This window comes from Pinus tabuliformis, chromosome 7 (genome assembly GCF_031772625.1).
Source record: "Pinus tabuliformis cultivar Carrire ecotype Pingquan chromosome 7, CPIR1, whole genome shotgun sequence".
Taxonomy (NCBI): Eukaryota; Viridiplantae; Streptophyta; class Pinopsida; order Pinales; family Pinaceae; genus Pinus; species Pinus tabuliformis.
In genome coordinates, this window is record NC_142293.1 from 1,684,362,913 (window position 1) to 1,684,390,391 (window position 27,479).

Here is a 27,479-nt window from a genome sequence, read left to right on the forward strand (position 1 = left end):
CCATTTTAATTCTGGACACTCTCATATGGAATGAAGGGAAAAAAGAAGAAGAAGTGATAATTACACTAGAATATTTAAATAATTATAATTGTAATTAATTATATAAGTAAGATAATGAAAAATTAATATACTTTATAATTATAATAATAATTATAAGTGAAGTTAGTAAATTTCGAAATAAATAATGCTTTTATGAATAGATTCTTTATTATTATATAAAGGGAAATCAAAGTTTCTTATTATTAATGTTGTAAAAATTTGATTACATTTTCATTAGTGCACAAACTTTGTAGTAACATTTTGTATTTTTAAATTAAGTGTTAATGACCCTACCTTGTGCTTCTTGTAAGGTTTGAAAGAAATTGTGATTATGATGTCCTTGGAGGCAGCCGACAGTGTCACTATTTGGCATTTAGTTTATGTTTTTGAGAGGATTTTCTTCCTCTACGTGCTACCCATCTCAGGCCCATCTCAGGCAACCGACACTCACAAACTTCCTTTTAGTCCTTGAAATGAGCCAATATCTTGTCCTTCCAAATTGCAGATACCCCACGTAAAACATTCCACTGCTTTTTCACTTTATTCTTTGAGTCCAAATCAGTTCTATGCATCATTACACCAACGTGGAGAAGTAAATATATATACCCACCAATTTTGGTAGCTTTGTCTGCACGTTGTCCTTTATGTTTGTTGGGGTTTAGCAATCAGTTGCAGCAACAATGGGTTACAGGCTCACTGTTGGAAGGTTTGTCTGCATAATTCTTGCTACAGTGCTGTCAGCTGATCATCAATTTGTGTTGGGTGAGTTTGATTACAAAGATGCTCTGCATAAATCTATTCTGTTTCTGGAAGCTCAACGTTCAGGAAAACTGTCTAGTAGGAACAGGATCAGTTGGAGAGGAGATTCTGCTGTCACAGATGGACACATGCAAAATGTAGTAATATAATTACTCCTTTTGGTATTGCCATCTAAGTCTGAATGCTTTGCACAATGAGAAAATAATATTAATGGATGCTATAGTTCATATAAACTTGTCTAGAGACTACTCCCATGAAAATTTGCAGCCTTTTCAATTAAAAAACACGGGTTACCTGCCTTAGATTTTTATATTTTGAGCTGGCCATGGTCAAGCTAAATCAGATTTGTTTCACTGGTGAAGTTAGTGGAGTGTTGCTGGTAAACTGGTTTCATTATCATTATGGTCTGCTCTACCCTAATGGCTAAAGCCATTTCTAGTTTATTTGTTTTACGTTTGGGGTATTTTGACTATGATTGCAAACTGATAAAAATAAGTATTGTCTGTACAAATATTTCATTATTTCTGTTCTGTCATTACTTATGCCGTGTAAAATGTATCTTGTGTTGCAACTATAATTATGATTAAAAGGTAGGAATTTCAAAATGAAATGCATTCTGTGTTTATTTATAATTATATAAAAAAATAAAAATTTCAAAATGAAATTAAAAAAATTGAAACTGTTTGTGTGCTCAAAGAAATTAAAAAAACCCAAAGATTTGTTTATGGATCCATTATATTAATCATTTAAATTTAAATTTATTTCTAATCAATTAATGCGGCTCATTTAATTGTCTTGAAAAGCTATATTAGTAAGTTTTAAAATAGTTCTAAATATTGACCATTTAAATAATTTATGTGATAAATTCCGAAAACAAATCTCTAAATGACTCTACTAAAAAAACCACCTTTCATATATATATATTAAGATGCAGTTAATTTGGTAACCAAATTCCTATTCCATGCCGTTCTTTAAACCTATTGTCTAAATTTAGAGATTTACTTATAAGGATTTAGATTATCATTTCAAAACAGTAATTAGTTTTTTTGTTATCCGATTAAATTCCATCACTTTATTTAAACTTATTGTCTAGATTTACTAGTGGGGGTTTAGATTATCATTACAAAATAATAACTATATTTTTTTCCTTTCCCATGATGAGCACTTTGCCCACCAAATTTCACCCTTTTTATTATTTAAACTTCTCGATCTGAGTGATGAGTTTTACATTATCACTGAGATCTGGGCATTGCCAGCACAATTGAAATAGATATTGTCTGTGAAAATATTTCATTATTTCTGTTCTTTGAATGTACCATGTATCCCACGCTCAATTACAATTTCAATTGAGCTTATTGTCTGTGCAGGTATTTCAATGAATGTACCATGTATCCCACGCTCAATTACAATTTCAATTGAGCTTATTGTCTGTGCAGGTATTTCAACATTGTGTATTATCATTGAGATCTGGGCATTGGCAGCACATTTGAAATAGATATTATCTGTGAAAATATTTCATTATTTCTGTTCTTTGAATGTACAATGTATCCCACGCTCATTTACAATTTCAATTGAGCTTATTGTCTGTGCAGGTATTTCAACATTGTGTATTAAAGATATTGTTGTATCCTTATTAATTCCAATCGCTCTACTTTCAATTGCTCTACTTTCAGATCAATACGTGTTTTAGATTCTATGGCTACTCAGCAATTTTCATTTTTCCATGATTACAAACTATTGTCCCAAGCCAGGCAAAAATCTAAAAGAGAGCTATAGCTTTGTAAGTTAAAAAGAAAACTGGCTAATGAATTTTGATGGAATGATAAAACGTAATAATGATATTTTTCACCAAGTTTGTTAAGTTTTTAAAGTAAGGTGGTGATATTCTTCATAAAAATTTGAACGGTCAAATCCATGTCTTGGTTGGCAAATCCTCTCGATTATTGATGCAATGGTAAATTAAATACCGACCCAACAATGAATTCTAAATTAAATTAAGTTTGCTACGCTTTAAAGGATCCCATTAACACTCTCCAAATAATTTTGTGAATATAATATTTAGTCCAGATCCTACCAATTCCTGATAAGTTGGTACATTAGATAACTATCCACAACTTAATTTGAATTAAGGACTCTTCCTTGAAAGTGACAGGTTTGCTAGGGTACCATCAACATTCTCCATGCAAATAATTTGTGCATCCAATATGTAGTCCAGATCCTCAACAAGTCTGGAAAGATACAATGATGTTTCGCATGGTTTTTACTGTGTTTTTGTGTAGGTGGATTTGGTGGGAGGTTACTACGATGCTGGGGATAATGTGAAGTATGGACTTCCCATGGCATTCACAGTTACCATGTTGGCATGGGGAGCCCTTCACTATGAAGTTGAACTTGCAGCAGCTAGAGAATTGGAGAACGTTAGGAATGCCATTAGGTGGGGTACTGATTATTTCATCAAAGCAAGTGCCACTAAAAACCAGCTATGGGTTCAGGTAAAAACCAGCTATGGGTTCAGGTAAACTAATTATTATAGCATTTAAATCAATCTAAGGCTCACACTAACTAGCATTTATAGTTTTTTTATGATTTTGATTTTTAGGGCAAACTTTAACTAATGAGAATACTATAATTAGATTTACATAGAACATGTGTTTAACTGTTTTTTTTTCAGGTGGGAGATCCTATTGCAGACCATAGCTGTTGGCAGAACCCAGAGAGAATGGACACTCCAAGGACTTTGTACAAAATAGATAATAGCTGTTGGCAGAACCCAGAGAGAATGGACACTCCAAGGACTTTGTACAAAATAGATAAATCCACTCCAGGGACAGAAATTGCAGCAGAGACTGCTGCAGCATTGGCTGCTTCCTCCATTGTCTTTCTAACAGCTGACAATCCTTATTCCCATCGCCTCCTCAAAAGAGCTAGATTGGTATAAGATTAATCTCTTCCAAATTGAAAGTTAAATTAATCTAAAAATGCAATATCCCCTTCAATTTTTTATAACATTCACATAATTGAATATGTAATGTATTATTGCAGATCTTTCGTTTTGCTGGCCAGTACCGTGGAACATATGATGGAGAATGCCCTTTCTATTGCTCTGTCTCAGGCTATGATGTATACTTTCCCCTTAATGACACATATTTTCAAATTAAATACACATTACTAACACACCATTATTTAAAAGTACATAATGAGTAACTTCATGATGCCTTATTCTTCTTCCTCGGTCAATATGCAGGACGAGCTTGCATGGGCAGCATCATGGCTGTATAGGGCAACTGGATTGTCAAAATATACCAAATACATACTTCAGCAGAATTTTTCTACTTCCACTGAATCTGACTTCAGCTGGGATCTCAAATCTCCAGGTGTTCAAGTCCTCATGTCTCGTGTAAGTTGATATCTACATAAATCATATTAATTACCAAATGTTTAAGCTAGTCAATTGAGATAAAAGTTTGAAATCTTGTCACTTGACCTTCAACTTACCCACATTATCATAAAACTAATAATAAAACATGGCAGCTATATTTCTCTGGAGAATCCAACTTGGAAGTTTACAGAAAGAAAGCAGAAGCATTTCTCTGCTCAGTTCTTCCAGAAAGTCCTCATTTCAAACTTTCCACAACACCAGGTAATTGAAAATTTCCCCTTATGCTATGGGTTTCAAAGTTAAGCTCCTTAAGAATGTTTAATCTGTTGCATTTGGACAGGAGGATTGTTATATGTCAGAGATAGTGCAAATACCCAATATGCTACAAGCATATCATTCCTTGTATCAGTATACAGTGATTTGTTATCAAAATACAAGCAATCCCTGCAATGTGGCGATCAAATCTATGAACCAAGCAACCTGATTGCATTTGCCAAAAAACAAGTACATATACATATGTATATTGGTATATTGGATTTTTCCTTTTGCAAAATATTTAATAAAGGACCATAACAACTTATCATACTAGTGTATCTATTTCCACATTTTCAGAATTTAAGAAATTCAAAGTTAGTTAGATATCTGTTTTCTGGATCATCACATTACATATATACATTTGTGATGGATCTTGATATCTAAATAATTTTATTCACAAAAGTCTCTATTGAGAAATTCAAAATTAAAATCTCTATTGAGAGATTCAAAATTATAATTTAATTAGTTTTCATATCTACATAGGTTAAAAAAACCAACAAAGTATTTTCTTACGCATCCGCATCTGATCTGAGACCACCTTGGTTATCTGGATGCAATAATGATTTAGCTATCGACTACATTGCGTTTAATATTGTAAAATTTACAGATTGATTACATATTGGGTAAAAATCCTGTGGGCATGTCTTTCATGGTGGGTTTCGGTGACAAATATCCACAGCAAGCTCATCACAGAGGGTCTTCAATAGTTTCAATATACGTGGAGTCGACAACGATATCATGTACCGAAGGTTTCATGGTGTGGTTCCACAGACCAGCACCGAACCCAAATGAATTAACAGGTGCAGTTGTAGGAGGGCCTGATCGCCATGAAAGGTTTGAGGATTGCAGGGCCGATCCGAGCAAGCTTGAGCCCACAACGTATATCAATGCCCCTCTCGTGGGAGTCCTGGCTAAGCTCCACAGTATCAGCATGAAATCACCAATTTAAATTTGAAAGGTTATGCTATTAATTCATTCTTTGTTCTAAGTTTGCTTTCCGTTGTGGCTAGGTTAATTAGCCAATGGAAGAAAGTATATGAACTTTGTTTATTCTGGGCTCTAGGATTATTTTTTGGGTCATTTCAGCTTGTTGGATCCCATGGCCAGATTGAAGGCTTGTCACTGCTACTTCCATCCTGGATCCTGTATGCAGAGCAGGCTTTGTAAATCGCTTTTTCCTTTTAAATAAAGTAAAATTGTATCACTTGTAAATAGAGAGACTTTACGTCTTGGATCCTGTACGAATAGGGTTTAATATGGCTGGTCAATTCTCTCCTCCTTTGCTTTATTGATTATAAATTTGTATTACTTGAAAAAAAAAGAGAGTATATGGGAGTCTCGAAGCTATTACATGAAACATTCATTTTCTGCGTTGGTTAATCGAGATTTAACCTTATTGTTATTGAATATTAGATATATATATATAAATAAAATATTATTAGTTTTTGTTAAAAAAAAAAATTGAAACATGCACTTTTAGACAAAGTTCCAATAACAACGCCAATACTCTTATACTTACACCAACACTCTTATTTTTACTATTAGTATGTGTTTTGCACTAATATACTTGTTTAGGGGTTTTATTTAAATTAAGTTTTGTAAAAGTTAATATAAAATTAAGTTATTTCATAACTTTATTATAAAGTGTATTTTATTTACTATGCAATATTTTTAATATTGTTTTTAAGTTATTTTTTTACTTACAATTTTCATTTATAAAACAACTTTATTGTAAGAGCGATTTTTTATTTGTATAATTAAACTTATATGCAAAGTTAAATGAGGAAATATATATATATTTTTTCATAACATTAAGGAAAATTTTAAGGATGAGAATTTATTTTAAAGTTTAAAAATTTTGGCAAATCTTACTATTTCATAATATGCAAAGTGTAAAACATTTTGCAATTTGTTTGTAAAAGAATTAAAGTCTTTAAAATTTTGGTAATTTTTAAGGTAAAATAATTTTATACTTTAAATTTTGGATGAATCATTTTTAGAAAAATTAGAAATTGGTGAATCTCTTTTTAGGAAAAAAAACATCGTCAGCCTTTAAAATTTTCTCTCTACAATATCCATCATCATGTGGATAAAATTTAAGGTGCCATGTGGTTCTTTGTTACAAATTAATGTCTTTTTTCAAAAAGTGGCATAACTTTCAGATTTGAAGTCTATCTTTCATGTTGTTATTTTTTAAATAGACTATTTTTTGAGAGAGCTTTCTATTTAGATAATCAGTTTCAACATTTGAATATATATATATATATATATATATATATATATAGAGAGAGAGAGAGAGAGAGAGAGTTGCTCCAACTCAACTTTTCCTTACCAATTTCAACTATTTATGGAAATCTCACATGGAGGTTGTACTAAGAAGTAAGGAATTATATCAAATTATGTTGGGAAAAGAAAAATTTCCCACTAATATTGATAAGAGAGCCAAATGGGAGGAACGATGAATCATGTGGATTGGTGAAAATGTCCATTTATCCTGATTTGTGGTTTCATATTCAAGAAACTGATTACTCAGATGAAAGTTTTTGTTTGTTTGTTTTATAATGTGGTTCATGGACTTTGGATATCAGTGACCCCTATTTCCATGCAATATTTTCACTAGGCATTGCTTCCTACTTGCTCAACCACAAAGCATGACCTCAGGGGTGTTGAGAGAATTGAACCCGTGACATCTCAATAGCAAAGGTGCTTTAACGTCGGGGACTTGATCAATTGAGCTAACCTTCAGGGTTGACTTTGAAGAAGTATTAAAAAAGTTGAAAAATATATTTTGTGAACCTAATGTGAAGTTAGATCTCATCAACTTGAAAATAAAATCATGACATTAAGTCCTAATGATTTACCTTGAATTGAAAATTATATATATATATAAGTTCAAAACTTTTAGAAATTTAAATAAAGACTATCAAATTGATCTATATGATGAGAACTACATATATATTATGCTTTCCAAGCTTGGTTCTACATATATTTTCTATCTACATGTTATCCACTAAAGAAGCTCTAGGGTTTCATATTAAAAACCTTCTCTTGAATCTTTTTGTCATTCTATGGTTAGATAGTAATACAAGATCTTACATATTGGAGTGATTAGCACTATAGGTACATCTAACAAGGCCATGGTGGCGTAATAGAAATATAAAACCAAGCATCCAGAGAAGCAACATCCTTGTGAAAACAAGCAAAACAAGGGCCCCAAACCCTTTGAAACATCTTCTACTGCCAATGGTCACAAAGGACCAAAATGAAAAGAGTAAGAAGATTGATAGACATTGCAATGATTGTGGGAAAAATGGTCAATTTGGAGTTAAAATGTTCTAAAGTGATCGAGACCTTGGAAGCAATAAAGAAGCACAACCTACATCTCGATTTTTCTTCTAACACTTCCTCTCATGGACATGTACTTTATGCTTTTGGTTTCTCCTTAAAGCAATCTATAATTCTTCTTCTGATGAGTGGCTTATTGATTGTAGAGCATCTTATCATATGGCTAAGAATAAAGCCTTTTTTCAACTCTTAATGATTAAAACACAAAATAAATACTTATTTGTGATGATAGACCTATTAATTTTATAGGATTTGGAACAATTCAAGTAGATAATTATCATTTGAATGATTTATTATGTGTTTCAAGTCATTCTTGCAAACTTATATTAATATCATATCACTCATTAAGGTGAAGATGAAAAAACAAAGTTTTCACCTCACCAATTTTTAATTGAGGATTTAAAAGATCCTAAGCACATCCTTTCCATTGGAATAGTTTGATATTACCAGGTTGTACAAGTTTGGCAACTTTGGGTCATCCGATTTTCCCTCAGTTTTTATTTCTCATAGTGATAACTTGAGTAAACTTTGGCATAAGTGATTTAGTTATCTAAACTATCACTTATTGCAGAAACCTTGTAATCAAGATATGGTGATTGGTCTTCTTCTTGTTTCTTGTTGAGATGTCATTTATACTAGTCGTGTTGGAAAAAATCAGTATGATAGTTTTGACAACTATGTCTCTTGACACACTACAACCCTGTTGTAGCTTGTCCATAGTGTTTTTGAGGTCCACTTTCTTCTACTTCTTTCTTAAGGTTCAATTACTTCTTAACTTTCATTAATGACTTATCTAAACAAACATGGGTTTATTTCTTAAAACATAAAATATATGTTTTTTACTTGTTCTTGGCCTAAAAGGCCCTTGTAGAAAAACAATATAGAAATCAACTGCAAAGGTTAAGAACAAATAATTCAGGTGAATATGTCAACAATAAATTCACAAATTATTTCACTTCCACAAAGGATACACAAAATATAACACCAAAAGAAGCATGGATTAAAATTAAGCTAGATGTAAGCCACTTTGTGTCTTTGGTAGTCACCAGAATGCGCTCACACTCCTAATTAAAAAATGAAATATTTACAACCTAAAAGAGGGAATTGTATTTTTGTTGGATATTCTAAAGATGTAAAAGGTTATAGACTTATTCAACCTCAATTCAATGAAATAATCATTAGAATATATGTTAAATTTGATGAAAATCTCTTAGTCTAGAAGTTTGATTTAGTGGTTGTGTCTTAATAAGGGGGGACCCTTTTATTGGTTTGTTTCACCAATTCAAATTGGTTTGGAAACCCTAATGATCATAATTCTAATATGGGTTATGTTTTCAATCTTGGTTCCAGACATATCACTTAGGATTGTAAAAGGCACAAGAATATCACTCATTTTTCAAAAAATTAGAGTTTTAAGCAATAATTAATGCAATTCAAGAAGTATCTTGGCTTTGACAGATATTTTCATAGTTTTCTAACAACATCATCAAACCACCCTTTAGTGTGACAATCACAATGCCATCAAGATAGCCAAAGATCTAGTTCAACGTTAGCATAGGAAACACATTGAGCTACAAATGCACTTCATCAGAAAGATCATTCATGATCAAGTTACCTTGAAGTGCTCTTTTTCCTTACAGATGATCTAGTTGCATATATTTTAATGAATTCTTTTATAGAAGCAGAGTTTTTTAAAATTCAATCTATGTTAGGAGTTCAAGAATTTGTGATTAAGGGGAGATGAGTTGTAGTGTTTCCTTCATTCCCATATTAATCATCTTTTTAAATCCTTAAATCATATTTCAAGTTTCTCTTAAGGGTGATGTTAGGATATTTAGACACTTGAGAATCAATTAAGTTCAACTTGTTTTAATATGTCTATTAGGTAACAATGAGTTTCATTGTGTGTTTCTTTAGTATGCATTAGTTGCATTGTAATCCAATGGTCACAATATGTTCTAGACATAAAGTGATATGAAAAATCATATTCTCCTTGATAATAATGATATTGATCCATGACTTAAAACCTGATTGATCCATGATAGGTATTTAAAGAGCATAGAAAGTCATGGTTGATGAGCATTTTGTAGAACTCTCTTAAGCAATGTTTTTTATTTTGCATTAATAAACTTACTTCAACTAGCCACATTGGCTAGGGACATGGATTGTTCCCCTCTTTGAGGGTTTTAACCATGTACAAATATTGACATTATGATATTTGATCTATTTGTAAGAGTGGTTACTTATGTTGTTCATCATGTATGGAATACCCTGTTTTCTTATAATATTTTTTCATTACAACGGATAATCCTCTCGTAATGGCTCATCTTTCCATTGGTTCCCTAAGGTTTATTGTTATACCCTGGTTCATTCTTGGTATATCATGATTTGAATGATATGAAACTACTGTGAAAATGAAAGATGTAATTCATTCTATTTCTAATATAACCTATCTATGTTTCCTCTCTAGTAGAATACATTTAAATGAACCAATTTAAAACAACAAAAGGGAGGCACTAATCATGGAAATATTCGACTAATTATGATTGGTACCAAATATAAGATCATTTCAAAGAGGATAAGGAGATGTTTGATGGTAAACTTGCTTATTTTCCACAGATGGAAAAATTTGGCGATGTGCCGAATTTACTACCTTATGTGAAACACGATCCATCCACAATGTATTTTAGAGAACATTGTGCTAATTTTAATCACGGTCAACCACATTGTTATTTGTAATTAAAATTAACCTCTTGTTTTTCTACTCAACAATATCATTTCCTCAAGATTAATAGTTGTGCAAATAGCTTAAAAAAATCACTTTCTCCAAAGACAACTTAGTTAAATCCATAAATGAAAAATATGACATGTTATCAAATACGAACATGAACATGACATGTGATAATGTGTTGTTCCAAGAATTGGGTCATTGTTTCACCATTCACATGTGTCAATGGAATAACCTTTATCCATCTAATAAAGTATTCTGTAATCATGATTGTGTACTTGCATTGCTTCAAATAGTGGGCATTTATCTCACCTATGACATTAAATCCACATTTCTTGAAAGGATACACATTAGCAATATCTTACAAGGGATTTATTTCCTTCTTTTCTTTATCTATGCATGTTTTTATATCTAATATTATCTGAATTGCGCATGCCCATGTTTGAAAAATGTGGGACAATAATGTCCAACCTTAAGAGTTTATGAGAAATGTTATCTTTAGAGAAGTGACAACTAGTTGGAATACCATGCAAATAATTCTACACTTTCTTAGCATTATGTTTCTCACGACATCTCAATAACACATCAACATAGCTTTCCTTAGAAATAATACCATTGAAAATTTTATATTGAGTGCATTTAAGTCCTAATGATATTCTTCTTTTCACATATTAATGTGCTTATTTAATGTACACATGATGTTGTCCGTCAACTACTACTTTACATAGGCCTTTTCCAATAACAATGATAGAATGCTTAACATAAATATCTTACAATTGAATGACAGTCATCCAATTTTCTTGCCTTTCACCAATTTCCTTTTGTATAAACAGAGATCTACAACAACAAGAGGAAAGATTACTTTTTTTGGGATTTTCAAGATGCAAGGTTTGAATTAATTAATTTCTTTGACCATGGTGAAAATTTGTTTCTCAAGTCTTGGATAATTTAGTTCAAAATCCTAAGACCCATACTCATAAACTATACAGAAAACTCACTCCCTCATATTTTTGAGTGAGGATAACAACAAGGGAGTGATATAATGCAAATATATATAGGTAGAATTCCTTAATGATGTTTAGATTGGAAAAGGATGGGAAGGAAACATTGACTAATTTGACTTTATTAAATTCCCTTCTCTCGACCTTTGTCCACTAATGATCTTTTACATGAGATTCATGATTTTAAAGGAATCTAAGCCAAATAATTTATGAAATTAATCTTCCAAAATAATGATTGAAACAATGTCTTCTTATGAGGTGGGGCATCTATGTGATAGCTTTGATTCTTTCCAAATTCATTAGTATTGAATTTTTCAATATGATATGGTCAAGTAACTTTCTTTATACCACAATGAATATTATTTTCTTTGGATTTAAATAGATTTCATGCTTCCTGCACCTGTCAAATATTTTATTTTAAGTATCATAGTTGGTTGGAGTTATTTTTTGAAAAGATCATGATATTGTCTATGTAGACAACCACTCTTTAGTTAACAAGGCACACAAAATCCATATCCGTCATGTATTGAATAATATTGATGACATTCAACAATCTTGGGATTCTTTTGAAAGCATATGTATTCATTTAGTCTTGAAAATGGTTTCCAATTGATCCTCGTCCAAGATAAGGACATGAGTGTTCATTAAAAATTCATGAGAGAAAGATAGCATTTTAGAACTTGTGAACATATATAAAGTTTGTTCCATGGGTGTGACAAGATAGTTATTCTTCTCAAATTTTAAATTAATATTTGGAAATCCATTTACAAACTCGTCTCATCACTCTTCTTCCATATGACAACAACAATTGTAATCCAATTACTTGTCTAATAAATGATTCAATGATAGTGGATGCATTTTTTATAGCTTCTACCAAATAGGCTTAGTGGCAAGCTTAAGAGGCATCATATCTTTTATAATTTTGGTACATAATAGTGTATTTTGTAACCATCTTTTATATTCTTTTAGAGTATTTTTTAACCATGATTGTGTACTTGCATTTCTTTAAATAGTGAGCATTTATCTCACCTATGACATTAAAGCTCCATTTCTTGAAAGGATACTCATTATCAATAGCTTACAAGGGATTTATTTCCTTCTTTTTTCTATCTATGCATGTTTCCATATCTATTAGTACTGATTTGTTCATGCCCATGTTTGAAAAATGTGGGACAATAATGTTCAACCATTAAGAATTTATGAGCAATGGTATCTATAGAGAAGTGATAACTAGTTGGACTATCATGAAAATCATTCCACACTTTCTTTCCCTTGTATTTCTGAGGACATCTCAATAACATATCAACATAGCTTTCCCTAGAAATAATACCATTGAAAATTTTATATTGAGTACATTTAAGTCCTAATGATATTTTTATTTTCACGTCTTAATGTGCTTCTTCAATGTCCACATGATTTTGTCTGTTAGCTACTACTTTACATAGGCCTTTGAACCAATCCATCATTAAATTTGTTATTTTTTTTAATTTACAAAATAATAACTTTAATTACTTTACATCTAAATTTGTTCTTTAACTTTTACCGGTATTTTGTATATTAATAGTAACGCTGATCATGCCGGCTTTATTGGCAACAGTTAGTTCATATTCAGTTTGTGTCGAAAAGCTACAGCCAGTTCATATTCAGTTTGTGTAGAAAAACTAACTTCGTTATCTTCCTTGTGTTTCTTGAAACTTTAACATTTACTCGTTAATAGTACAGTGAGGAAATGGTGAAGAGGCCATCATATACAGTGACTTATCATTCAGTTAATGTTTTCATGGAATTTTCCTCTTTTCATGTCCAACTGACACCCACAAGACTTCTTTAGCCTTCAGAATAAGCCCCACGTCAAACATGCATGCAAGACTTCTTTGTCCTGCAAAACCTCTACAAGCCCCATGTGCATGCAAACGAAAGATCGATTTCCCTTCGTCATTACACGTTGGATGCGTGAGACACAAATATATATACGCATCAACGATTTTTATTTCTGTAGCCATTTGTTGATCAATTGCAGCAGAAATGAGTTTCAGGCTTATCGTTGAAAGGTTTGTGTGTATAATTCTTGCTACTGTGCTGTCTGCTCATCATCAGTTTGTGTTGGGTGAGTTTGACTACAAAGATGCTCTGCATAAATCTATTCTGTTTCTGGAGGCTCAACGTTCAGGAAAACTGTCCAGCAGTAGCAACAGGATAAGCTGGAGAGGAGATTCTGGTCTAACAGACGGACAAATCCAAAATGTAATAACAATATTTTCTCATTTTGGTATTGCCATCTGTTCCGGATTGTTTTAGAAACGTTGTTTCCTGAATGTTTTAGAAGTGTTGTTAATCATACCCAAAACGGCAAAATAACGACGCTGATCTTATCAATGCGAAAATAACGAGGGTATCTATTTTGGCGAAAACGATTGATACTCCACCCACAACTTATTTAGATCAAACAATTGATCTCTCGGAATTGATTTCTCAGCACTATCAGATTTCAGGATATTATGAGAATATACAATTAAGTTATTAACATAAAGATCCCCCGCAACCCACCTACAATGTGAATTCTTACTCCAGTATTATGAGTTATGAGTTTGCAACAGCTTGATTTCTATCAACATTCTCTGTCCATATAAATTAGGAATTGATTATTTGGTCCAGATCTTCAAGAAGTCTGGAAAGATACAATGATGTTCAACATGGCTTTTACTGTGTATTTATGTAGGTGGATTTGGTGGGCGGTTACTACGACGCTGGGGATAATGTGAAGTATGGGTTTCCGATGGCTTTCACCGTTACCATGCTGGCATGGGGAGCCCTTCAGTACAGAGATGAACTTGCAGCAGCGGGAGAGTTGGAGAACGTTAGGGATGCCATTAAGTGGGGAACTGATTATTTCATCAAAGCAAGCGCCACCGAAAACCAGCTGTGGGTTCAGGTGAATTAATTGCCATCCCAACTAAATTTACTCATGGATCACAACAAAATTTACTAAGGATCACAACAAATGGCAATTATGAATTTAGTTATGGTTTTGTTTTTAGGTGGGAGATCCAACTGCAGACCATAACTGTTGGGAGAACCCAGAGAGGATGGACACTCCAAGGACTTTGTACAGAATAGATACATCCACTCACGGGACAGAAATTGCAGCAGAGACTGCTGCAGCATTGGCCGCTTCCTCCGTCGTCTTTGCAGCCATTGACAAACCTTATTCCATTCTCCTACTCCAAAGAGCTACTTTGGTATAAGATTATGCGTATTCTAAAATCACTTATACTGTATTATTGGTTTAGAACAGCGATTGCAGATTTGAGAGATATTGAGATATTTTAGAATCCTACTGTACTGTTAGGAAAAAGGTCAATGGTTTAATTTCTTTTCACTATTATATACTATTTTTAGAATTTACAGTCCAGATAACTTTAGTAATTAAAACAAACATATGATAGGAAACAATTTCTTTTCACTGTTTTATTCTATTCTATTCTTAGAATTTACAATCTAGATAACTTTAGAAACATATGATAGGTCATATTTGTTTGTGGATGAATGTTTTTTTATAACTTTTATTTTAAATTTAATTTAATGTCTCCATTTTTGGAATATTTTGGGATCAGACAAATACGGGTGAGATTACTTATTTGAGGTTGCCTACGTTTTTTATGATTCCAAAATATTCCAAAAATCTTTCAAAAATGCCCATTTTTAACATGTCTATGAAATTCATGTCTTAGATTCAAAATTGAAAATTAATTTAATGAATTGTCTTCTCCAACATTTTAAAATACTCATATAATTGAATATTAATTTAGTGCAGCTCTTTCGTTCATGTGTTAGATTCAAAATTGAGAATTAATTTAATGAATTTTATTCTCCAACTTTTTATGATACTCATGTAATTGAATATGTCATTTAGTACAGCTCTTTCGTTTCGCTGACCAGTACCGGGGAACATATCATGGAGAATGCCCTTTCTATTGCTCTGTCTCGGGCTATGATGTATCTTTCCTTAACATTATTAATTTTACTTCCTTTTTTACTTCACACTATTATTTATTTAAACTACAGAGTGAGTAACTTCTTGAAGTCTTCTTATTATTCCTCTACTAACTAACTTACAGGACGAGCTTGCATGGGCAGCGGTGTGGCTATATAGAGCAACTGGATTGCCATATTATACCAAATACATACTCCACCAAAATTTTTGTACTTCCAATGAGTATGAGTTCAATTGGGATCTCAAATGTGCAGGAGTTCAAATCCACCTGTCTAGTGTAAGTCCATATTCACATAAACATATGAATCACCAAATGTTCAATTTAGAAAAAGTTTAAGACTGACCACTTGACCCTCAACTGACCACATCTTCATAAAAATTAATAAACCTGGCAGCTATATCTCTCCGGAGAAACCAACCTGGAAGTTTTCAGAGGCCAAGCAGAAGTGTTCCTCTGCTCAGTTCTTCCACAAAGTCCTCAATTCAAAAATTCCATCACACCAGGTAAATGGAAGTTTCTCCCTGTCATGCTCCGAGTTTCAAAATTAAGCTCATCAACAGTGTTTGTATCTGTTGAGTTTCAAAATTAAGCTCATTAACAGTGTTTGTATCTGTTTCACTTGTACAGGAGGTTTGTTGTTTGTCAGAGATGGTGCAAATACACAATATGCTACTGGCACATCATTCCTTGCATCAGTTTACAGTGACTTACTGTCACGATATAAGCAATACCTGCAATGTGGCGATCAAACATATGAACCAAGCATTCTTATTGCATTTGCCAAACAACAAGTACACATACATATTATAATTTTTTAAGTGTTGCAAAATATTTAATTAATGAGGAGAAGAATTGAGCACACTTGTATATCCATTCCAGCTTTCTCAGAGTATAAGAGATTCAGAGTTAAATAAATTTGATTTTTTGTTTTTTCATATCATAATTTGAAAAAGCAAGCAAAGTAGTAGCTAACAAATCCACTTTGTATATGTAAATTGCAGGTGGATTACATTTTGGGAAAGAATCCTGCTGGTATGTCTTTCATGGTGGGTTTTGGTGACAAATATCCACAGCAAGCTCACCACAGAGGGTCCTCCATAGTTTCGATATACGAGGATTCCAGAAAGATATCATGTACCGAAGGTTTCACTTTGTGGTTCAACAGAGAAGCACCAAACCCAAATGAATTAACAGGTGCAGTTGTGGGAGGGCCTGATCGCTATGACGGGTTTGAGGATAGCAGGGCTGATTCCACCAAGCTTGAGCCCACGACATATATCAATGCTCCTCTCGTGGGAGTCCTGGCTAAGCTCCACAACAACATCATGGAATAATCGACATAACAGGGCCGATTCGTGCAAGCTTGAGCCCACAACTTATATCAATGATCCTCTTGTGGGAGTCCTGGCTAAGATCCACAGCATGAGCATGGAATCACAGACTTAAGTTCAAAAAGTTATGCTAGTAATATCTTTTACTAAGTCTGTATTCTATATGAAAATCTGAGTCGATGGAAATATATATGAATTTTGGTACTTATGGGCTCCAGAATTGTTTTGTTTCATTTCATCTTGTTGAATCAGATTGAAGACTTGTTTTTACATCTTAGATCCCATATGCACATTGAAAATTCTTCTATTTTTAAATAGTAGTGATATTAGCTTAGAAGAACATGGTGTATGAGAGTCTCGGAAGATCCTGTGCCATCGTGTTATATATGTGAGCATATAGGGAATGTGTGATCATAGGATTTTTGTTCCATGATGTTATATATGAGCATTTAGGAATGTGTAATCATAGGATTTATTTGTTTATTAATGTATAGATTGCTCATTAGATTGAAGACTTGTTTTTACATCTTAGATCCCATATGCAGATTGAAAATTCTTCTATTTTTAAATAGCAGTGATATTAGTTAGAAGAACATGGTGTATGAGAGTCTTAGAAGATCCTGTGCCATCGTGTTATATATGTGAGCATATAGGGAATGTGTGATCATAGGATTTTTGTTCCATGATGTTATATATGAGCATTTAGGAATGTGTAATCATAGGATTTATTTGTTTATTAATGTATAGATTGCTCTTGACTTGCACGAGCCGGAAATTTGCACTTGGTTATAATGTATATTTGTTTTAAATAATATGAATATATTATAATTTTTTTTAATGGTGTTTAACTTTAAAATACAAGTAGGGAGGATGGATAATTTGAATATAGGTTGGAAATTTATAGATATCCTACAACAAATATTGGAGTATATGAGCATTACGGAATATAGATTTTGATTTGTGTTTAGTTTACAAAATATGCAAGTGATATAAATGTTGTATAAAAGTATATGTATTGTGCCAAAGAAATAGATATTGTGATAAAGAAATATTCTTTGTTAAGATGGGAGAATAGAGATTTAGTACTGATATAGAAATTTCAAGAATAGGGTTCAAGTACAAAATATAAGTAGGGAGAGATGGACCACTCGAATATAGGTTGGGAATTCATAGATATCATATAACAAACATTAGACTATATCAGCATTATGAAATATAGACTTTGGTTTGTGTTTAGATTATGTTTTTTAAAGAATGTATATTGATATCACCACTGTGTATAAAATTATATGTATGTGATAAATAAATAGACATTCTTAAGATGGGGGAGCATATACTAATTACTTACACACAATTCAAAACCAACGCTTTTACTTTGTAACTCCATCATGTAGACATTGCTAAAATGACATCTAGATAGAGAAACAACCAAGTGTTTCCAACCAACACATGTCTCGCTCCTAGTGTTAACGAACTTCCTAATAGAGACGATAGAACTAAACGAGACAACTCCTCTATATGGCCACACCCTCCTATAGATTTCCCTTTGTTTTCTCTACAATATAATTTATTATTGATTTGATATAGTTTGTAAATGTTTTTATCTTTTATTTTGTTTTATTTGATTGTATATGCATAGTTTCCAATTAATTTGATGACAATTATTTCCATTCGAAATTTATTTATTTTTCATATCATTTGATCTAATTTGTTTCCTATTATTTCATAAAAGTGCCAAAAAAATTATTGAAAAATTCTTGGTAACGAGATCCAAATCAAAGAGTTCAAAGCGTTGATCATATGGGTGTTTTTAAAGATTTTGATTAAATTCAGATGCAAGAAATTTGAATCTGGATCATGTATACACATTGCTAATATAATTTTATGAGCTCTCAATTCCTTAAATCTAGATATAGAGGAATTGTTGATATATTATTTGTATTTGGATCTGGATAAGATAAATTATGTCTTAAAAAAAACTTTCATAACTTAGATCATATATATTAGGATTTGGATCAAACTTAATATATCATTATTTGAAATTTCCAAATCCTTGATACTAGATATCCAAATCCAAATCTTTCTTTCACCTAATATTTCATAGATTTGAAATAACATGGTGGACAATGAAATGAATCTTACCAAATTTTTAGTGCATTTATGATGACATGTAATATGACATGCCATGTTGACATGTCATCCCATATGGCCAATGACTGATTTAATTTATTAAGCATACTAATGACTTGGTATGATGACATATACATTGACATGGTAGTTTTGACATAGGTGTTAAAAGTATTCACATTTCATGAATTCATTGTATCTGGATAAGTAATGATTTAATGGAATTTATTGTGGTGTTATGCATTCTAAATTTTATTTTCTATCTAACTATATGGAACTATGAATTTGTTTTGAATTTTTTCATATGTATTATTTGTATAAGGATCCCGATCATTTATTTTCTCACTTCATTCTTCCTAATTCCATAATATTCATTTCCACTTCAAGTACCTGGATCAAGAATTTTATATAAGTATTTGGATATTGACAATACATATATGGATTAAATTTTATAGGCCTTATAAAAGTCTTATGGATACCGAGGTATCCACTTTGTTTCTCACATTCAGATTGTTTTGTTTAGTCCATGTTACTTGTGAAGTTCTTCTCCATGTTAGATTAAACTACTCAGCTATTCGTGGGCTAACCAATGGATTATTAGAGATAATCATGTATGGAATCTACTAGACACTGGCATGCTTTTGCTGACGTGTCATCTACCATAGTATTGCTATCCATTACATATTTTCAGATCCCAAATTTTTGTATACTAGTCTAGTATATGATTGAGATTAAAAGAATACATTGTAGCCCATATTGCATAATATTGTGCAAATGAATTATGTTAGGTGAAGGATAACTTATAAACTCTTTGTAACCATTTCACCCAATGAATATGGGATTAATATTGGAATCTATTATTTGTTTATGATTACTTGCGTAAATATATAATTATTTAACTATTAACATACTAGCTATTACTTTTGTACATTTGGCAAATCTTTTCAAGACCGAAATAATCTGAATGATAAAGAAAATAGAAAGAATAAGAGAATAAAATAAATAATAGAAAAATAAGGAGAAAAAAACCTACTTGCATACAAATAAACACTATTACATATTCAAAATCTTGAATCAAATACAAATATCTGTATAACAAATTACAATTTGTTACTAACCATAAGAATTTGATAAATGGAGAATACAATAAATAATAGAAAAATAAGGAGAAAAAAACCTACTTGCATACAAATAAACACTATGACATATTCAAAATCTTGAATCAAATACAAATATCCTTATAACAAATTACAATGTGTTACTAACCATAAGAATTTTAAAAATGGAAAATTATATCGACATCATTGTTTGAAAGGAACAATCGTATGCTTTTATCAAACATTTTTCATAAGAAATATTAAAATTAGACTTCGAAAGTGGAATTTGTTGTAACAAAAAGAAGATAAAATTGAATGTACTTTATTAATTATGTCATTTAAGAGGAAGTTCTTTTCAGAAACAAAGAGAACGAAAATTTAGATTCCAAAGTTTGTATAATTTTATCAATTCTTAATAAATGTACTTTATTAAGTATCCCATTTAAGAGGATGTTCTTTTGAGAAACAAGGAGATCGAAAATTTAGATTCGAGAGGCTTGTATAATTTTATCAACTCTTACTGATAAATTTCTTAATGATAAATTGAAACGTCATATATCTTTGGAGAAGACTTCTATGGCAATGTGTTGTTATATATTTTGTATTTCTATCAAGGTTTAAGATTTCCATATTCTTATATTTCACAATAAATTTATTTTTCAATTAATATTTCATATTGGATACAAGAATATGTATGTGATTTTTTAAATAAAAATATGTTTTTTAAATATTAATATATTTTTTGTGCTCAATATTTTATTGATTTTATTAATTATTTAATTTAATTTTGTAATTAATTTTTTTTCTTGTGTTTTATCTCAATGCACATGTTTCCAGTTAGGATAGGTAATTAGACATAATATTTCTAACATATACAAATAGTTAGATTTTAGAAATTTTAATGTTATTTTTCTAATTTAATTGATATTAAATTTATTCCAACATTTTAGGTGGAAACTATACCAAATGAGAGCAAGTCCAATGGGGACTTTCCATTAAATGATTCTAGCTTGTTGTTGGGGGAATTTTTTTTCTAACAATTAACATGCTAATTTGAACCATAAGGATATTGTTTAAGATGATGTTATCATAAAATAATCAACTATAAATCTAAAGTTAAGATGAATTCACATATACATTTCAAAGTTATTGAATAAAGTTAAGATGAATTTGCATATACATTTCAAAGTTATTGAATTTGTTAAGATGAATTTTCATATACATTTCAAAGTTATTGCATGTTATTCAAGCTACTTTTTATTGAGAGTAGAATTTTTAACACACACACACACACACACACACACACACACACACACACTTTTATATAACAAAAATACAAATATTATAGAAATATTCAAACAAATTAAGTGATTGTGTATGATTGTATGTTATTAATACTAATGTAGATCTATGTTACATCTATTAATCACTAAGTGGAATAAAGGTCAATTGCGACACCAATTTATTTGTGATTAAAAGATTGAGATTTAGATGGATTTATGTGAGTTTATTTCCTTATGACTATTATGGATGATGAAAAAATCAAATTTTATGAACTTTATTTTTCAATTGAATTTATAAGGATTACAATACATTATACATCTCTCCTATACCACGTTTAAAGTGCACCTGTTTACTCTTGCTGGGAAAATGAAATATGGAGTGCATAATCCTTTACTAATAGTGTTTTTGAATAATAATAATATATTATCATGGTTGTGATGGAATGAATAGCCATATTATCAATGCCTTGGACATGAACATTAGTTTTTTTCCCTTGGAAAAATATGGAGTGCATAACCCTTTACTAATTGTGTTTTTGAATAATAGTAATATATTATCATGGTTGTGATGGAATGAATAGCCATATTATCAATGCCTTGGACATGAACATTAGTTTTTTTCCCTCGGAAAAATTTGGGCAGATCAACCCCGAAGGGAATCTTTTAAAGCCCGTCGACGAGACTAGCAGGGTCTAACCCCAAGGGTGTCGAGGAGAATTGCTCATGTGACCTCCCGATCGGGGAGGTACTTAAAAACAGGGACTCAAATATTTGAGCTAACTCTTGGGGCTTGGACATGAACATTAGTTGTTTTCAATTCTAGTAAATATAATTGATCTGTGGGAACAAATTTTGATCTCTTCTATGAATCATAGGAAACTACACTCAATCATTCCCAACAAAGAACAAATGCTATATCGAATTTATTACTTCACACAACCTTTACATCTAAACTTTATCTATAAAAACAAAATGTTTTAGAGGTAGAAATTTAGAAGGAAGCATTAGAAACTCCTATTGAGTCCATGTAGTTGTACCACCATCTTAGATCACAAATTCCACTTGCATTTATTCAAAGTAGAGTATCATCCCTTAAGACATCAAAATCCATTATATGTACTTAGAAATAAGTTTAGAATATGAATATAAAAAACCTCATGATGGTCATTTTTATAAGTCCTGTTGAATGTAGAAGACTCTTTCTGGCTTTGCCATGCCAATTAATTCATTTTAGATTCAACTGGATTTTTTGTGTAGCAAATATATCTTTATAGAAAAACATTTTGAGGGAAATTACACATGCATTTATTCTTTTCAAATTAGTTTTTGTATCATGAGTATGCTATTAATTTCAATTATGTGTGCCAATGTTTCTATATAAATAGTTTCATCTCGTAGACTTTAGTTAATTTATAGCTTCTATCTTCTCATGCCAACTTCTTTAATTCAATTTTAATTCAACTCGGCATACAATATTAGAGCTAAACAATTCCATTCAATTCATTATGCCTTCATCATCAAAGATTCAAAATAGATAGTGTTGATCCATAACATGCACTTGGGATAGATTCCCTTTGGACCCTTTGTGGGTGACTAATTAACCCCAAGATTGCATATTCATATTTAAAACTATGTATTTATAATATATTAAATTATATAATTCAATATTATTTTTATCAGTTTCAATCACAATTGGATATAAACATGTTTTACCCATTTATTTGTGTTTCTTACATATCCAAGCTCGCAAATAGTTTAGTTGTTGTACTATATTAATGCAAAAATCTAATTAATATTGTATTTCTGTGTTATTCATTACTAAATTTAGTTAGCTCATTTTTATGATGTGTTTCTTATGATATGCTTTATTTTAATGAAACATAGAAACAAAAATTGATATTGTATATTAAAATGAGATATGTTTGAGTGCCAATGGAAAACAAAGTGGGCCTAATAATACCCACCTAGCATATAATTTAAACTAAAGAAAGCAGTAAGATATGATATGAGATTGGGTAAACCTAAAATAATGTTGGTATAACAAATACCCATAGTCCAAGTTTTTGTTCTCCATTTCTTAGGTTAAGAAAGAGATGCTTCATGTAATATCATTTGTACATCATTTATACTCTATCAAAGGGAAGAAAATTAACTTGGGTGTTTAGTGACTTCCATTAAATTCACTCACCAAAAATAATCGTGTATAGTATGGAATTTGAACTTTGGTACTCACATATGATTATACCCTTGAAGGTTCCTGGAACTATTCACCCATGCTTGACCCACCTTATGATTATATGGTAGCTCTCAGATTATACATCACCTTCCAAGAGCTATTTTCGCCCTGGTATAGACATGGGACACCATTGGGATGTTTAACATTATGGTGAGTTCTTTGATTCCTTGTTACCCCATTGGTATCATACCCTTGGTTGCTAGTTTGCCTCATTTTTTTCCATTCGGTCATTTTTTTGGTGCATTTCCTAAGTTCACTAAACCATTTGAGGGCACAAACCCTTAATATGGGTCCATCGTTACTTAGGATGCCTTAAATAAGGTTCGTAGCTATTTAAATCTATTTGGAAGTTGTTATTTAGTGGTAAATTTTAGTCAAATATCCAATATTTATTGATTTCTTCCTATTGATCATACCATAAATTTCCTCTAAATGGTATCATGAATGTGAATTAGCAAGTCAGATAATAGAGGGGCATTTCGGGCCTAAATGATCTGCAATATCATTGTAACCAAATCGACAACGTGTAACCAAAATACATAACACACTACTTTTATAGGATTTTGACACTTATTGGAACATGAAAATGTTTCAGGTGAACTTCACAAGTTCACCTTGTTATTAAGTTAAAGGTTCTAATTAGAAATTTATGTTAGGATATTTAGACACTTAGGAGTTAGTTGTGCTCAACTTGGTCTAATGTGTCTATTAGGTAGAATCATGTTTCTTTAGTATGAATTAATTGCATCATAATTTGATGGTCATGATGTATTCTAGACATAAAGTAATCTAATGGTTTACATTCTCCTCGATATTAATGACTATTGATCCATGACTTAACACCCAATCGGTCCATAATGTCGATTTAAAGAGCATGGGGGGTCACTGTTAATAATGATTTCATGAGAAATATCTTATGTAAAGTTCTTTCCTTTATCATCACTTAAATTTCCTCTAGTGGCCACATTGACTGGGGATGTGGAGTATTTCCCTCTTTGAGGGTTTCAACCACATAAAAATACAAGAGCTATGATATTTGATCTAGTTGTGTGAGTAGTTATTGAAGGTGTTTGTCTTATATGGAATGAATTATCATCCTGAACATGTATCATAGCATGTTCAAATAGCTACTCTTTTTGTTGATCGATATCTTGAGCTTGTGTTGCCATTTCTAATATTAATTATTTCCATACATTTTTTTCCTAAACAATTTATTCCATTATGTCTAGAGAATTGGTTTTATTTAATAACACCTTTCCTTTCATAAAGAAAGGTGTCTAGTTTCCCAAGATACAATTTTTTTCATTATGTCATGAGATATACAATTTAATTACACTTTAAAATAATAATTATAGAGTTCGTTTTCCATTTTTCTGTTTATATTCTTAGTTTGATACTCTTTATAATTTACATATTTTTAGTTTGATACTCTTTATAATTTACATTTTCCCGTTTCCCCCCACTCTATAAAATCTTGGCAAATTAGAAGCAGTGTTGAAAATATTTTTCTTAACTACATATTCTCTTTGTAGTGCTCTATGTGATCTCAAAAAATAAAAATAAAAAAGGGAAAACTTGTATTTTTTAGGCAAGTTAATTGATATTTAACCCCATTGTTGTTGAGAATTAGATTTTTTTATTTGTTTTTAACAAAAAATTGTTTGATTTTGGATAAGTATTTTTTTTTGTAAGCATGCACTCTGAGGCAAAGATCCAAGAACACCAACACCAACAATCCTATCCTCCACTACCATTAGTATGTGGTTTGCACTATCTCACTTGGTTAAAAATTACTTTATATAGTAAGAAGTCTTGAGTTCAAATCTCTTTTTAAGTTACATTTTACAATTCTTGTAAGCTTAAGTTATTTTATAACTTTATTCTAACGTGCATTTTGCTGATGTGTGTGTGTGTGTCTACACACACACACACACACACACACACACACACACACACACACATATTACATGCAACTCTAGTTTATAAAGTAACTTCATTATAAAAGTGTTTATCACTTGTTTTATAAAACTAGGTGACTTCATAAAGTAATGTATTTGTATAAGTGAGCTTATAGGTAAAGTTAGTGAGGGTTTTTTTATTATTAAATTTTCACATCATCTACAACCATACACGTGAACTTCTACTTACCATTTGGTTATTTGTTATCATTATTTCCCTTTTTTTTAATGACATAACCTTCATATTTGAAGCCCATTTTTAGATCTTTTTTAAATATTCAATTTTTTCTAGAGATGTCCATTTAGCTAGTCAATTTCAACTTTTCAAACCATATTATATATATTTTGATATGGTCACTCCAAGTGAACTTTTCCTTAATGGTGTTGTAACATGATTAGTTTTGATTAAATTGCATGATCAAACGCATATATATATATATATATATATATATATATATATATATATATATATATATACATGCAACTTTCATTTATAAAGTAACTTCATTGTAACTTTCATTTATAAAGTAACTTCATTGTAAAAGTGTTTATCACTTGTTTTATAAAAGTAGGTGACTTCATAAAGTAATGTATTTGTATAAGTGAGCTTATAGGTAAAGTTAGTGAGGGTTTTTTTATTATTAAATTTTCACATCATCTACAACCATACGTGTGAACTTCTACTTACCATTTGGTTATTTGTTATCATTATTGCCTTTTTTTAATGACATAACCTTCATATTTGAAGCCCATTTTTAGAGCTTTTTTAAATATTCAATTTTTTCTAGAGATGTCCATTTAGCTAGTCAATTTCAACTTTTGAAACCATATTATATATATTTTGATATGGCCACTCCAAGTGAACTTTTTCTTACTGGTGTTGTAACATGATTAGTTTTGATTAAACTGCGTGATCAAACAATTTCTACTATGTATTCTCTGGAATGATTGGATCTCTTGAGATTCACTAGCCAAAAAACATGTAGCCATATGGCTTCATTGTTTTCACCTCATTTGATTGATAGTTGTCTTCAGCATGAATTTGTATTTTGTGTAATTACTGTATGAATAATATAATCCATGGACAATACATTTTTCCATAAATGGTTTACTTTTCAAAACTGATAAGTAGGGTTTATCATTAGGAGTTAACTGAAATAGACAAAAAAAATCATAAAAATAGTCCAACAATGCTATTAAAACTGTAATTTTGTTGTGTGTGACATAGAATGCAAGGTAGGGGTGGTGTTCTAATGGTTTCTTATTCTAGTTGTTATTCCTAAGTCTGGATTAGGTTCATGATCCCCTGATCCAACTCATGATCTAACTCAGAAGAGAAAGCCTAAGCCAAAGCCCTCTCCTACACCCAAAAAGAGCTCTCGAGTAGCAACTTCCCCACAGGGTAAGATTTCCCAAGATTAAATTTTGGCTACCACATTGTTGTTAAAACATCAATTTTTCAGTGTGACATAGAATGAAAAACGCAATTTTGGACAAACAACAAAAGACAATATTGGTTATGATTTATTTCTCACATTTTGTAGAGAATAATATTTTGGCCATTTGGAAGAGGCAGACAAGTTCTTAGAATAATAGAAAGAAAAATGTATTATAGATATGCTATGTCCATCACTAATAAATTCCCCACAAGACAATTATATCTCTCCAACTCTCTTTCCAGAATTTGTATGGTCTTGTATGGGGTCTCTCCAAACCAAATGCCACCAACTTGTATTTATTTCCTAAATGGTTGAAGTCTCTCTCTCCTGGCTGAAGTTTTAATTTTGTGTACATCTGTGTTGGTCCTCTAGTAATCATTTCCACAGTTTACTAACAGATGAATTGATCAACTATATTGATTGTTAGGGAGATGGAAAGTTCCAAGG

General features: G+C 31.2%; 2 protein-coding genes across 2 annotated transcripts; both read left to right on the forward strand.

The window, feature by feature from the left end:
* Positions 1–685: 685 nt before the first annotated feature.
* LOC149254960 (endoglucanase 8-like) lies at positions 686–4,775 on the forward strand. The gene is made up of 6 exons (XM_089457147.1): positions 686–935; positions 3,078–3,290; positions 3,470–3,730; positions 3,841–3,918; positions 4,043–4,195; positions 4,330–4,775. The coding sequence occupies exons 1-6, from the start codon at positions 720–722 to the stop codon at positions 4,444–4,446; spliced, it is 1,038 nt and encodes a 345-aa protein (XP_089313273.1). The 5' UTR covers positions 686–719; the 3' UTR covers positions 4,447–4,775.
* An 8,816-nt stretch (positions 4,776–13,591) lies between these two features.
* Positions 13,592–16,895, forward strand: LOC149254961 (endoglucanase 8-like). Its single transcript, XM_089454894.1, has 8 exons — positions 13,592–13,810; positions 14,286–14,498; positions 14,605–14,805; positions 15,485–15,562; positions 15,685–15,837; positions 15,956–16,064; positions 16,189–16,352; positions 16,563–16,895. Exons 1-8 carry the CDS (start codon positions 13,592–13,594, stop codon positions 16,893–16,895), a joined length of 1,470 nt encoding a protein of 489 aa, XP_089311020.1.
* Positions 16,896–27,479: the final 10,584 nt, after the last annotated feature.

Coding starts and splice junctions, on each gene's coding strand:
- LOC149254960 (XM_089457147.1), top strand. CDS start 720: ATGGGTTACAGGCTCACTGTTGGAAGGTTTGTCTGCATAATTCTTGCT. Junction 936..3,077: donor CAGATGGACACATGCAAAAT/GTAGTAATATAA, acceptor GTTTTTGTGTAG/GTGGATTTGGTGGGAGGTTA. Junction 3,291..3,469: donor AAAACCAGCTATGGGTTCAG/GTAAAAACCAGC, acceptor TTTTTTTTTCAG/GTGGGAGATCCTATTGCAGA.
- LOC149254961 (XM_089454894.1), top strand. CDS start 13,592: ATGAGTTTCAGGCTTATCGTTGAAAGGTTTGTGTGTATAATTCTTGCT. Junction 13,811..14,285: donor CAGACGGACAAATCCAAAAT/GTAATAACAATA, acceptor GTATTTATGTAG/GTGGATTTGGTGGGCGGTTA. Junction 14,806..15,484: donor TACTCCAAAGAGCTACTTTG/GTATAAGATTAT, acceptor CATTTAGTACAG/CTCTTTCGTTTCGCTGACCA.